General features: G+C 37.5%; 1 protein-coding gene and 1 pseudogene across 3 annotated transcripts in view; one reads left to right on the forward strand and one right to left on the reverse strand.

Moving 5' to 3' along the window:
- Positions 1-1,753: 1,753 nt before the first annotated feature.
- LOC131321078 (uncharacterized) lies at positions 1,754-9,218 on the reverse strand (annotated as a pseudogene).
- A 1,456-nt stretch (positions 9,219-10,674) lies between these two features.
- LOC131318477 (FH protein interacting protein FIP2) overlaps positions 10,675-14,674 on the forward strand; it is a 9,624-nt gene continuing 5,624 nt past the window's right edge. Inside the window, exons 1-4 of one of the 3 annotated variants that reach the window (XM_058348287.1) lie at positions 10,675-10,933; positions 12,007-12,116; positions 12,963-13,097; positions 14,325-14,480. In XM_058348287.1, the coding sequence (XP_058204270.1) occupies positions 10,879-10,933; positions 12,007-12,116; positions 12,963-13,097; positions 14,325-14,480 (456 nt within the window). In that variant the 5' untranslated portion in view covers positions 10,675-10,878. The remainder of the gene's footprint in view (positions 10,934-12,006; positions 12,117-12,962; positions 13,098-14,324; positions 14,481-14,674) is intronic. The other 2 variants (XM_058348286.1, XM_058348288.1) reach the window with 2 other exon arrangements.

Genomic DNA, 14,674 nt, shown 5'->3' on the forward strand with positions numbered 1-14,674 from the left:
AATAGGTGGAGGGGTGATTGGAATCGCACTGAGAGATTTTCCCAAGGCCGACCTTTCAACCAAGATCGGGAGAGCGCCGAAGGATTTGCTCGAGGCCAACCTGTTATCCAAAATCACGCAAAGACGTGCCCATAACTTTTTATCTAATTGTGAGGAAGAACCTGATTTGGAAGAAAAATATGGAGTTCGTCAACCAAGGAGGCCACAACAACATTGGTTCGATGACTATCGCTTAAAAGTATTCCTTAGTTCAGTGGGAATTTACACATTGAATACTTTCTTGACTGGATCTCGGAGGTTGAACGATTCTTTGAGATGATGGACGTTCTCGAGTCAAAGATGGTGAAATTGGTTGCTTATAAGTTGAAAAGTGATACTGTCGTTTGGCGGGATCAATTGCAAAGGTATAGGCAACGACAAGGAAAGGCTCTCAGAATTACCTGGTGCAGAATGAAGCAACTCCATATGGGGAGATTTCTTCTGCAAGATTGCGAGCAATATTTGTTTCAACTATATCAGAATGGCTCTCAAGGATCCAAATCCGTGTTTGACTACACAGCCGAATTCTCTAGACTTTTAGCTTGTAATAAACTGAATGAGACGGAAGGTCAATGGCCAGCAAGGTACCTTCAATGCTTGAATCCACAGATTTGAGGGAAGGCTGGCTTGCAAGTCTTGTGGACTGTGAAAGAGGCACACAACATGGCACTCAAGGCGGAACTTCTAGAGTAGAAGCCAACATATTCAGGTTATCAAAGGGGTCCTATTGATTCTACATTACCTACATCTGACAAGGGGAAACTAGTTCAATCTTCGGCACCAATGAATCAATCAAAGGGTGTTGCTGATGGTAGAGGAAACCAAACAACCAATTCAGTAAGCAAAGACATGCCCAAGAACCCAAGCCCATATGCCAAGCCAATGGAAGATAAGTGCTACAGTTGTAGCAAACCAGGGCATCGGTCCAATGGCTACCCAGACCGCCGATCAATGAATTTGGTGGAAGAAGAAAACGAGGAAAGAGCTGTAGAAGATTTTGAGTATGAAGACGATCCAAGTGATGATATTGAGTTGGCATTTGTGTGGTACAAAGGGTTTTGTTAGCACCTAAATTAGAAGACCACAACCAATATCACAACGTGTTTTGATCTTCTTGTTCAATTAATTAGAATGTTTGTGATTTGATCGTGGCTAGTAATTGCGAGAATTTTGTTGCGAGGAGACTAGTAGAGCACTTGAAATTGCCAACTGAACCCCATCCATCTTAGTACAGTATTTGCTAGATCCAGAAAGGCCCTAAAGTGAAGGTAACTGAAATTTGTCTAGTTCCGATTTCCATATGAAAACACTACAAATCATTAATATGTGTATTTTATAGTTCTATTGAAGGTCTCAATCTATGTGAAAGAAAGTGAAATTGAAAATGATATATTATAAGAAGCAGATCAATAGAAATAAGTTATAAAAATTGCAAGTGTAGTGATTGAAAGAATTTGGATCCTGCTGTTGAAGAAAAAAGAAAGAATATGGACCCAACGGGATGAAAAGTGACAACATAATGGGAATTTCTCATGCACTTTTCAGCAAAAGCAAATTTTCCTTTTTGTTTCGGTATTAGGGCAAACCGAAAACCTTGCTGCTATACAATCATTGAAAGTGTTGAGATTATGCTTTTTTGCAAGAGCAAAGACAGGCTGAGTAAAGAAAAAGGGAGAAAAAGAAAAAAGACAATTAAATTGACGGAAATGACTCATGAGGTTGCAACCAGAAGCTAATTACAAATCAAAACCTTTGTCAATCCTATAGCTAATTAGTATAGGAAACTTTGTCATATCCACAAAGGTCCAGAGGTATACATGAAATAGCAACCAAAAGCAAAATACAAATCGGACCCCCCAAATCTAACTTGATAGAACTCGGCTCCAACAATTCATGTTGGGAAATCTATTTTCAGTTCTCAAGTTGCTGCTGCAATATGAGAAACCTGTTCTCCAACAAATTATGTTCCACGAATAGGAAACACAAGAGGTGGTTATTGCTCTCAAATCTGTGATCAAGAGACCAATCAAATAGGCCTGAATTCCCCATACTTTTCCTTCTCTTCATGCAATTGCTGGAAGACGTAGTACATCTACGGATATGCCGACAAGAGAAGCAGCTCAAGAAGGTCAAAGGCCAATTGCTTCAAACATACAGATGACTGCACACGCCAAAACAAAAAATCTACATTACTCTTGGAATATTGGACAGGGGCTAACAAGAGCTACAGAACAGACCCAGAAACAATTTCACCATCTGTTTCAAAATTTTATACAGCAAACAATCCAAACCAATGACATGCGAAGTGCACACAATTCTCATACATTTGAACTGGTAAGTACCTATTTTTGTAACTAGACACGGTTAAACACAAATGACAAAATAGAAAGATAGGGAAAAAGGGTGGGAGGAGGAACAAGAAATTCTTTCTATGCATTGAGATGGAAACTAGAGGAAGAAGGGAAACATATTATGCATTTTGATGGAAACTTAGTGAAAGAGAACTTTGCCCAATCTGCCAATACAAGCGATAATAACAAAAAATCATGGAATGCATGCTTCTGATCTACCTGCATTTAGCGTTCAGTATAGTAATAAAGAAAACCAAGGGGAAAATTTTAAATCGTAAGTTAAACTTAGAAGTCAGAAGAGCAGGAATGAAAAGAAAAGCAACAACGGGGGAGTTCCAACAAACATGTCAAAAGATGGGGGGTATTCAAAGATGATGTGCAATAAGTAATCCACATGATGATATGACATGGTAAATCCTGCAACAAATTAAGCAAGATTAGCTTGTTTCTATAGTGAGTCACCTGAAGAAAGTAATAGATATCCCTTGCACATTATTCATACTCCTTGTGACCAATAAATCCCACGATCGCAGCTGGTGCATTATCTTCATTGCATTAACAGGGTTTCTTTACATATCCAAGGCTGGTAATAGCAATCTCAGTACAACGAATGTTGCCTAAATGCTACAATTTTAGCAAAATTACCAATCATAAGCTCATATACAAATCTGGCACACCGTTCAACTTCCTTTAGTTAATTTTCAACCAATTCAAGGCATCCACTTTCTTAGGCGAAGATACAGATGTTGGAGGGTGCCACGAGGTGAACTCCAAGGTGTGCTCCTAGAAGGGTTTGGTTGTCGTCGCTTTCGATGCTTTGTTATAAATATTCCGTCAGGCCAAAGTACCCTTTAAAACCAGTAAGAATCAAACTTATAAGTATCTGATAGTTCTATTGTTGAAGTTTTTCACAAAACAAGTACAAACCTACCTTTTATGATCCTTTATTGGAAACCCAAGTGACCAAGATACCTATTTGTGTTAGAGCTTGTCCCACATTGGTTAAATATAACCTCCAAGCCGAGTATATGAGCTTAGGCGGCCTGTCCATTCATTGCCAATTGATTTTGAGACGGATGCTTTAGCATAGTCTCAAAGCTAGGCTTTTGGACAAGACTCTATGTCATCGATGGTTGGTTACCTCACCACGTGCGAATTAGGGGTCGCACGTGTGGGGGAGTGTTAGAGCTTGTCCCACATTGGTTAAATATAACCTCCAAACCTAGCATATGAGCTTGGACAACCTTTCCAATCATTGCCAATTAGTAGTTTGAGATGATGCTTTAACGTGGTTACTATAAATGCTTCAACAAATTCAAAACATATTTGTCAAGTTCGAGGCTCTTGTGTAATTCTGAGCAAAATATAGATTAGATATCGCCCATATTAATGGTATACCCTAATTTAAGCTAATGCTTCAGGAGGAATATTGGTTGAGCTTAAAAGAATTTTAGCTCATACTAAACAACTTTGGTAGAGTGAGTGTTCACTATTCAGTATCAGATGATAAAAAGTACGGCATATAACAGTGATTAATGAATGTGAATACTAATAGTAAAAGTTGATGAGGGCATAAAGTACTCTTATCCAACGAGACAGTAGCAAGAAGCCCGGTGATGATGCTCCCAACTTATCTCAATCTTTTTCTATTTTGTTAAGCATCCACCTTACCCGTTAAGAAATAACTAAAGCAAAAGTTTTGTGAGTAAGACTTGTGCAATTAAGACCGGCAAATTAGCGTTCAAACCAGCAGAAAACCTGAATCGTCTTTCGCACTACCTGGTATCAAGAACTTCAAGCACAGAAGAGATCATCACAATAATGAACCAAAAGATCACATACCTATTGCACTTAATTCAAGAAGTTGCTCAAAGTAACCTGCTCTATCTACTTGATCCCTGAACCAACAACAGATCCACTTAATTCAAGAAGTTTCTCAAAGTAACCTGCTCTATCTGCTTGATCCCTGAACCAACAACAGATCCCCTATGCAAAAGCTGAATTTTCTCAACCAACCAATCATCAAAGGCATCGCCCATTCCCAGTTGTAATATCTGTTTGGCCACCCAAAAAGCCTTCCGCCTGCAATGCACTAGTATTGGGATAGAGCTTGTTGAATTCAAAACTAATCTGGTTTTGAGCATAATTTGCGAATTAGATGTATACCTGATCCATCCACCATCTTGGAGCTGGAAAACCACATCAACCAAATCTAATAGAGGAGCACTTAGATTTGGCGGTATCCACTGCATTCAATAAATTAAAATTATAAAACATGTGGGGCAAGATGCCACATGCTACAAAAACTAATTAGTACACAACCCTAGAAAATGGGTCATATCACCAAAACATTACTTATAACTGCCGAAAATTCACAAAACAATAGGGTAGTTTACAAATTGATATTAATTACATCAGTAGGGAGGGTTGGATCGGAAGCATCACCAATAATTGGCTGAGATGAAGTTTGTAAATCATGACATTCGATTCTATTTACGGACTTTCTGGACAGAGATATACTCCCTCCGTCCCGATTTGTTTGTCCCTTTTCACTGTTTGAGACCTCTTACAAAATTGTCTATATGTTTCAATTTATAATGTTTTTGATATGCAATATGGATTTTGTTTGATAGATCTCAATTAGATCTAAAATATGACGTTTTCGAAATTATGTAAAACATTATAGATTGTGAGATATAAACAATCTTTTAAAAGACACGTATGTCGAAATTGGACAAACAATCTGGGACGGACGGAGTATTTCTTTGGTCTGATTTGTCAGAGTAGCTACCTGAATCCTCAGATGGTTTTTGTCGCTGCATATGAACTGCACCTTTTGCCTGTACTCTTGATCCATCTCCAACAATATTATCCTTTGTTGCTAATCCAGATTCCTTGCTCTCAGCATTGCGATGTTCACAATGGGAAGGTAAGGGATTTACAGTCTGCCCAAGAGCATTCTGAGCCTCTTCACTTCTTTCATGGGTTGTACTGTCTAGGTCAACTTTTATAGTACATTATAGGAAAAAAAATCGAAATGATCCTTTTTGTGTCAACTGGTCCCTGCAGTTTGAATTGACTCGATGTACACTCTGTAGTTTCTATTTTGTTCCAATTTAGTCCAATTACTAATTGCCATTAGCCTCCGTTAACCCCAGACAGAAATGGGTCATTTTCTAGTGAATTACTGTACCCTTTCTTCTCTAACCCAGCAGACCTAAAGCCTTTTCCTAAAAAGCAAACATGGGTCAATCTTTTCTAAAAATCGGGTTCTCTGGCCCGTGTTCTTTTTTCTAAAATACTTGAACTATTCTTCCGATATTCAAGAGGTGACTAGGCACACCTAAACTCTATACCCGGTGGAGACTCTAAGTTTTTTTCTAAACCCCTTTTGTGGCCTGAACCACAGCTGGACCTGATTCTCTTTTACCTGGAGATATGTAAGAAGCTTGATGAATGCTCAGTCCCTTTTTAAAATAAAGCCCACTTCATTTCTAAAATTCAAACATTTTTCAAAAATATCCGACCCGCTTTTATAGAATACAAAACTCCTCATTTTTCCTTTCTTTTCAAGAACCACGTCGCAATCCATAGGAATCGGATCGCTTATCCAGGCCCTAATCCCTCTCGCTCCTTCCCCCCGAAAGCAAGAGGGATTAGGGCGCGACAAATGGAGAATGAAAGCCGTGAAAAAATATAGAGAATGGAACAATGAAGCTATGTGTTTTGGTTCAGATGTATATTATGGCAAAAGGAGAATGACAGATTGCGATTTAACTCTAGAAAAGGGGCCCATTCTTGTTTAGGGTTAACGGAGTCTAACGGCAGTTAGTAATTGGACCAAGTTAGAAGAAAATGAAAACTACAGAATGTAAATCGAGCCAATTCAAACTGCAGCGATCAAGTTGACACAAACACTAAACTACGAGGACCATTTCGATTTTTTTTCCCTACATTATATTAATATAATAATGTGAGAAAACAGAATATTCCAGAGGCAAAAATTGAGAATGCTGCAAAGAACACACCTGACAATGTCTCAATGATGGATATTGAATGTGAGAATGCATATGTCTGCATTGAGCATAACCGAGTAATCAGAAAATTCTCCCCGGTACACAGGTAAAGTAACATTTCTCCAACAATGAAGGATAAAATAATTATAGGAAGAAATAGAAAACTTGGGAATCAAAGCTAAGGAAGTCCCAAATTTCTATTGATCTTGAAATAGTTGGAAGCTGAAGAAGCTTCTGAGGAACGGTAATCAAATGTCATGGAAAGAGTGAAGACGAAAACAAAATATATGAAAACAAACAAGAAATTATTACATCGCATGTATCGTAATGCAGAAGTGGATGCAAAAGTGGATGCAGAAGTGGACTTATTTTTGATGGGCAAACTGTAAACCTACTTAAGGAATCAGTGATATACTGAAGCAGCCATGCCCACCAAGTTACCACCAACAAACTGAAAATTATGGCTATCTTACTTCAAGAACAAAATAAAATGCATGGTTGTACAAACAGTCACCAATGACATCACGATGGGAAAACCAAACAACAAAACTGTTATCACATTAAGGTTGCAACCTATGTACGACTATTATCTTTGGTGTACATAGCACAATGAGATGAGTTAAAAATACAAATACTGTGGCCCACACAAATTTTACCTTTTTGAGTGAATGGACAAGTTGAAGCTACCCAACTAGTTCTCATAAAACATCCAAGCACCAAAAAGGAGGAAAAAATGAAAAGAGGTTCAAGTAACAGTATGACCTTCAAATACTTGTGTAGCAATTTACACCATTCTCGAATGACAAGCACATCTAGACCAGTAGCTAGAAAATGCTTTGGTGGCAAATGAAGATTATATTCTGGAAACTCCTTAAGATGTCGATGGAGTTCCTCAAAATGCCGAAACCTTGAGAAGCATAAAGAGCGGTAAGTTGAAAATGCCAGCAATGTAAGCAATTTGTAATGCCACCATTTAATTGCTATGATACTTAAAGCAATGGATTAATAACTGTACGAAATGGAAATATGATAGGAGATGAATGAATGACAAAGCCAGAAAAATAGGGCACTATCTTTAAACACCTTCTTTTAATAGACCAACTATTCTCATTCAGGTACCGTTCTGGATGCGCAGTAAAAGAAACTTTAGGAAAATGAAGGTTTTTCAAGCTCAAATGTAATGAAAATGAAAAATAATTTTTTAATTTTTTTTGCACCGTTTAAAAGATCTCAATAAGATCTATCAAACGAGATCCATATTGGTAAGAAAATTATTTGCGTAAACACGCGATTTTTTAGCTTGAAAAACCTTCATTTTTCTAAAGTTCCTTTTATTATTCATCTGGAACACCCCCTCAATCATTTGTATCTGTAATAGAAATGGAATAAACAGTGAATTTTCTAGAGCCACCCTTCACATTATTGGCACCCAATACCTGCAACCGGAAATAGCATTTCAAACTTTACATATTTCAGCATGTTAGCAAAACTTTAAATATAGTCACACAAATAGAAAGTATTCACCATAATGTTAAGTACCTCACATCTCAACTTCAGAAAGGAATCTACCAACAATGAATTTTTCTGAGCATTGACGGCCAAACTATCATTGTTGAGTGAAGAAGTTGAGGAAGTGGATGGAGAAGCAGTTGCTCCACTGTGAATTCTACCCAAAACTTCTGCCTCATAATCTTCGCTAGAGTCCTTAGATTTCACACGTCCTTTAAAAGAATTGAGTATATCCTGGCCGTCTCCTGAATAGAAGCTTGTTCTCTCAACTTCTTGCCAAACGTGCCTCTTCTGACTGCTTAATCTATTAAACCTTTTCCTCCTAGATTGTGTCCTATGCAATCTAGAGCGAAGATGTCCTATACCACTTTTTCGTGTGTTATGGCCTTCAGAACTCTCCAGTGGATGATGAATGTGTGAGACCGAAAGATAGCTATTTATTTTACCATCCTAAACTTTGCTGACCGGAGAATCAAGACCAGTCACACTGTTGGTTTCATCATCTTCACTAGTATAAGAACTGCTCCCTGATTCTACCTCCTCCAACCACACGAGATCATTCTCATCAAACTCTACATATGAAATAGCATAAATGTGACTTCTTATGTTCCCATTACGCCTAGAAAAAGCAGCATTGCTGTGATCAGAATTAATCTTGGTTGCACCGTCCTTTTCTTTCTCCCTTGACAATACCTTCAAATTATCTGTTGTTTTATATGTTCCTGAAGAACTTTTTATCTCTGGCTCAATAGCATAATTCTCATATTCCTTCCTTCTGTAGTTTTCAAAATGATTTGGAGCAAGGGCTTCAGTTTCTCTGCGAGAAATCATATCTACTAAACCATCACAAATCTCTCCAGAGTGATGTCGTTGACAACCTCTACCATCACTAGTTAGTGGATCCAATGGCTTAGAACTCCAAGAAAGGGTTGATCTAGTATCCATACAAAGCAATGGGTCCTTCGTGAGGGTTCCATTTGCATTGTCTTTTGTGGATTTCTCTTCGAAAGTTTTGGATGGATCCTTTGTGAGTGGGACGAGCTCAACACCCTTAACAGAAGGGTCCAAAATCCTAGAGAAATGATCAGACGAAATCCTTGAAGACGCATTTGATTTAGACTGTGATGCCAATATTGTAGCCGCTCCTTTATCAGCCTTGCTTAAAGAAATAGCTACAGACTCAACCCTTTCATTAAGAAATTCAAGGCTCACGTACGTACTCTCACTTTAAACCGTTTTGGCACCCAATACACGAAATGTCTACAAACGGGTTATCATTTTCAACATATTCATACCACTTCATTAATTACCCCTGTTCAAAAAGCCAAAGTACATACACAACCCCTAAGAGCTTATCTACATCCATGGGCCGACTTCTTATTCTCGTGGATGTTTGTGCCATGAAGTACACCGAATAATAAGTGTCAATGCATCAAATGCAAAATACAACGTACCATCTGTTGATTTTTGCTTTAAGCCTCCATAAAGTGAGGGTCGGGTTTGAACAAAACACACAAAACAAAGAAATAAGTTAAGATTACAAGAACTTAGCCATTGGAGCTAATTAATATTAGGTGTGCTGATGGATGTCAATACGGCATCCGATATTGAGACGCTATATAGTTTTGGCTACGATTAAAAGAAGAAAAAATTACCCTAACCCTAATCCAAGTCATCATAAGATTGTAAATATTTTTTTTATTGAAGTATCTCACTGCACACGTGAATTTGGAAATTGAGAAATGTGTGAATTTGTGAACAATATATGGAGTGTGAATTTAAGGGTTTGAAGATTTTATTTTACATTATTATATATTCAATATGAATCTTGTTTTATAGATCTCGTCCAAGAATTTTTACTAGATTTTTTGATATTTTTACTCATAAACTGTTTCAGTTTTACAGTACTAGTATATGTAAAACAAAAAAAAGTTTGCGTAATTTGTAATTTACATTACTCCCTTCTGTTCCATTTTGATAGTGCCATTTGAGGATTTTAACTTTTTAAGGAAGCATAATGATTACGTTAAAGTTAAAAGTATTTAACTTTTCTATTATACCTTATTAAAAATGATTAAATTGTTGTAGGTAGTACTCCTAGTATTTTATGGACAGTTTAACTTAAAAAAAAAAACTAGTGACAGAATCAGACCGTCCGTTTTATAAACCAAATCTAATTTTTGGAATAAATATTGATGTCCGATCGAGCTGATTTTTTGCGTAGACCTTTTAATTTGCAATCCCTATAAGATGAACGATTCAAATTACTGTAGTGAATGCTCGGTATGACCCACAATGGACGGTGATGAAAACTCCATGGTTTCTACCTCATTCGGATAGAACACATTCTGTAAGAGTAATACTCCAGTGGAATTTTATCAAGTTTCTATTGGTTTAGAAAAGTGGATTATGTATTTTGGAACGTCCCGAAATGATATATTGGACTATCAAGTTGAGACAGAGGGAAAATATTTTTCCGATATTATTTATTTTGTGTAATTTGTTGTTTAAATTTTTGTCATATTTTAAGAGGTTAATCATTCAATGGAAGAGATTAGAAAAAAAAAAATGAAAAATATGAATCGAAGTTGAAAAAAATCTAGATAAGACAATACTCTTGTATCGGACAAAAAAAAAACAAGATTTTTTTATTTATTTATGTTTGATCAAAAAATTTAATGTATAAATTATTCGACGAGGCAAATGATTGTAAAAAATAGGTGATAGAAAAGAGTTTTGAGACGGTGGTTCCCAGAAGTATGAAATAATTACTCGGAACAACGAGACCTTCGAAGGTAAAGTATCAAACACTTTCATGGATCGAGTTTAATGTAGTAACATTTTGGATAGTTTTATGAGGCGGGACCCAGAAGAAACACTGTTTTGATTTGCAGGGGACCAATCGGCGAAGGGAAAAGATCAGAAGAAAGCATAAAATTGCCGATTTCCCCTCCCTCCTACTGATGACGATGCGGATGCACTTCGAGGTTTGTTCATCGCTCGTCCGTCTCAGCATCGGTGAGCAACACCTCTCTCTCTCTCTCTCTCTCGTTCAATTTTGATGAGACTCTTCAATTTGTGTGATTGAGATGCCAATTGAATTTGAATTTTCACGCCTTTATGATATGGGTCATTCAGACCCTAACGATTGGTTTGCCGGGCGGATAAGGTTTTGTGGGATGAGGAAGTGGGATGGATAAGGGGTGGATATGTTATAAAGGAGAATTAGTTAAGGAGGAGGGATTAGTAACTAAGAAAGGGTTTTGTTTGGTGGTTGAAATGCATGGGTAAGAGCATCCACAATGGCCTAATCAAAACCCAAAAGGTTGCCAAGGTTAAGGTTCCTAAGTCTTGGACTAGTTTCCAATGATTAGTATTTGCATTTGAAGGCACAGTGTTTTCTCACCATTCTTGTGATAATTCATGGTAGATGATTTGAAATATTACGAAAACATGTTTTTGTATAACTTATGCTTATTCTACCCGTATCCTAGTTTTCTGGTTGTTTTCCGTATCCCTTATTCATAATGCATTGTATCAGTATCCCTTGTCGATATCTATTATCTTTTCTTTCAGTGGTTTTTGGGTGAGTTGCTTTTACTTGTACGGTTGCTTTTGTGCACAAAGTGTTTGTCAAATGCATTAGTGATCCTAGCTATTATTGGTGTTCTATCAAAAGGAGGAATGCTAAATTCAATTTGCTTATGTTTTTGCCTATGTATGTGAACTTATGGTTTATCTACGCTAATTTTGCTTCTGCTTGTGTGTATTGCCCACATGCAACTTGCCTGAATAAGGCCGGTGCCTTGCCTTGCACCTTGTTCTTAGGCCCCAACAGGCCTCAGTGCTCCAGTCACCTTTAATTTCTAAACTTGCACATATTTTATTTAACGCTCTCTATCCTTCTACTTGTGCGTTTGCGTTGTGGTTCCTCATACTTTCTTTTCAGGCAATTAACTCTTTTTGCCCATGATCTTGACATGGTAGATAGTAAAATTTGCGTAATATTTTGCCTTATTTGTCCAGTGCAGATGTATGTTTAGTTATTTTCATAACAGCTGAATTTTTGTGCGTTGTCTTTCAATTTCAAGGGGGGAAGAAGTTTTGCACGACAGTGGGTACCTTAACTCAAAGGGAGCCTGATTCAATGCTTGCTGCGATGTTCAGTGGCCGTCACACTCTATGCCAAGACTCGGAGAAGGTATATACAACGGTCATGAATAGACATCTAAATGCCCTTATGTTGGGGGCTAACATACCTGCACTAATGTACAAGATCCCATGAATACTCTGTATGCTTGGGTGAGAGTAGGATGGTGACCAATGGGATTTCCTCGCGATCTATCTTTTTTTGTTTTATTTATAGTATATAATAATTCCAGAACAGTTCATGTTATGTTTGCTGGGCAGAAAGAGAGGGAAAAGGCTGGTGGGCTATTTAAGAGCATTGCCTTTTATTTGCTAAAATATTTTGCTTCATTGAGGGTAGGATAGTCAATTAGTTGATAAAATCTCCTCATCTTTTCTCTTCCCCCCTCAACCAAACTGAAAGGGTAAGACAACCCAATCCCTTCCTAAGTTTCCCGTTCCCTTTCTTCACCGAAACAGAGTAAGAAGACCAGATCCCTTCCCTAGCTGCGTTGTTCCCTTCTGTCCTCACCCTCCACCAAATATAGGATCATAGTACTCCATCTTGTATTTGGGTCAACCGTTGGTTTTGACAAGAGTTCGTTATTATGAAATTTCCCCAAAAAGTTGCATGGACTGTGGAACAAACCTTTGCAATTTTGCTTAACTTTAATTTAGAGTCCTAAGAAGAGATATCCGAAACTCAAGAGAAATTATTCATATTTGCTCATGAGTTTTTTTTGAAACTGAAGTGAGCTGATCTATCGTTCTATTATTTCTGGGTTACCGTGATAGAATTCTTTTTTGCGGTTCCCTGAAATGGTAAAGCTTTTATCCTAGTGAATATTGAATAAATGTACTACGTCTATTCTTCCATGTGTGCGAGAAATTGATTGATTGATTGCTCATATTGCTGCAGGGGTATGTCTTTGTCGATAGGGATGGTAAACATTTTCGGCATATTTTAAACTGGTTGAGGGATGGTGTTGTTCCCACTTTGGAAGATAATGAATATTCAGAGCTTCTTCGGGAAGCAGAATACTATCAGCTTCTTGTAAGCCATTCTATCTTCCATGTGCAAATCATCCATTGTCTAGCTTCATTCTTAGAACAGTTTGGACTCTTGGTTTGACATTAACCAACTGAATGCAATTGGAGAACATTTTCCTGCTTCAAATTATCGATACAGTGCAAGAATGATGATTGCCAGTTTGTTTTTAGAAAGCATCAATTTTCATTTGGGTATAGACGGTCGCTCTTTATTCTGGGTAAAATGAAGCCGTTAAATTGTGCATTGGGCGGCTGGCAGCCTTAGATCTTTAGTTCCACCAGAGAATGACCTGATGAATCGGAATCCACTTAACTTATTAAGAAAGACAACAATGCAACCTCCTCACAAAGGAGACAGTCATTATGCGCTCCAGACAACATATCTAAGTCATCCCCATTCCTTTGTTTTCCTCTACTTTCTGTGTTTTCTTGTTTAGAGTTACTTTTAGTAGTTATATTAGGATGGTCTATCACTTGAGAAGATGTTGTCCATTTTGTGTAAGAGAAAAGGTCCAGTTTGATGGATTTGCCTGAATTTTAGTTTGTGAATTAGATGCCAGCACGAGGTATTCTATTTCTTTGAAGGCTGAGACTGTTTTTTTTTTTTTTTTTGATCTTCAAGGTTGAGACTGTTTGGTACATTAGTATTGGGGAAGCCCAGGCAATGGGTAACCTTGGTTCGAATGAAGACAGCTTGAAAAGTTTGACCACATTTGAAGCATAGTCCATGGATTTCCTATCAACTGCTATTTGAGAGATTTGTGGACATTATTTTGGAACATTGTGATGTGCTACATGTCCCTTTTGTTTTGGATAAAAACTGATACTTCACTTTATGTTGAGAGCTTTTATAGTTATAGTATTGCTGACGCTGCGTACTTTTATTTTGGTTCTTGACAAGAGATCGTTATTATGAATGATTCTTGAAACTGGAAATTGTCAAGGCATTTGCTGTAATTGAATTAATTACATTTTATTGTTCGATAAATGCCTGATTGAGGTGAAGTTGATGATCAAAAGAAAAAAAAAGGTGAAGTTTGAATACCTGTTGAAGTATACAGAAGTGTCATACACAATACCCTGTTTGTTTTATGTTTTTGTGGGTGTTTGTGTGGTATCCCCTAGATAAAACGTAGTTTTGGTGTCTCTTCATGAGATAGTACTGTTTGTGTCTATCAACCTGAAAAATTGTTGTCTCTATCATAAGAAGACCTTCTGTGCTTAATTCTAGGGACTGATAGAAGGAATCAATGCTGCTTTGGATAAGAGGAAAGAGAATGAGGAGTTGGATTCTGAATTGACACGTACTGATATCATCAAATGCATTCAGTCTGAAAAAGTCAGGTTTCGAGGAGTGAACCTTTCTGGCCTTGATCTTTCTAAGCTGGTAATGTTCCTTGCCCCTGGATTTTATGTTTTGGATATTTCTGTCAGCTAGTATTTAAAGGCGTATGCTGCCTTCCACTACTTTGCACGTTTGTGCATGCGTGATTCCGTGAACATAGTGTTGAATTGCATCACATGTTAACCATGTCTGCTGGCTGGATTTCATCAATTCAAAGGTGATGATCCAAAGCCTTC

This window comes from Rhododendron vialii, chromosome 3a (genome assembly GCF_030253575.1).
Source record: "Rhododendron vialii isolate Sample 1 chromosome 3a, ASM3025357v1".
In the NCBI taxonomy this organism is placed as follows: Eukaryota; Viridiplantae; Streptophyta; class Magnoliopsida; order Ericales; family Ericaceae; genus Rhododendron; species Rhododendron vialii.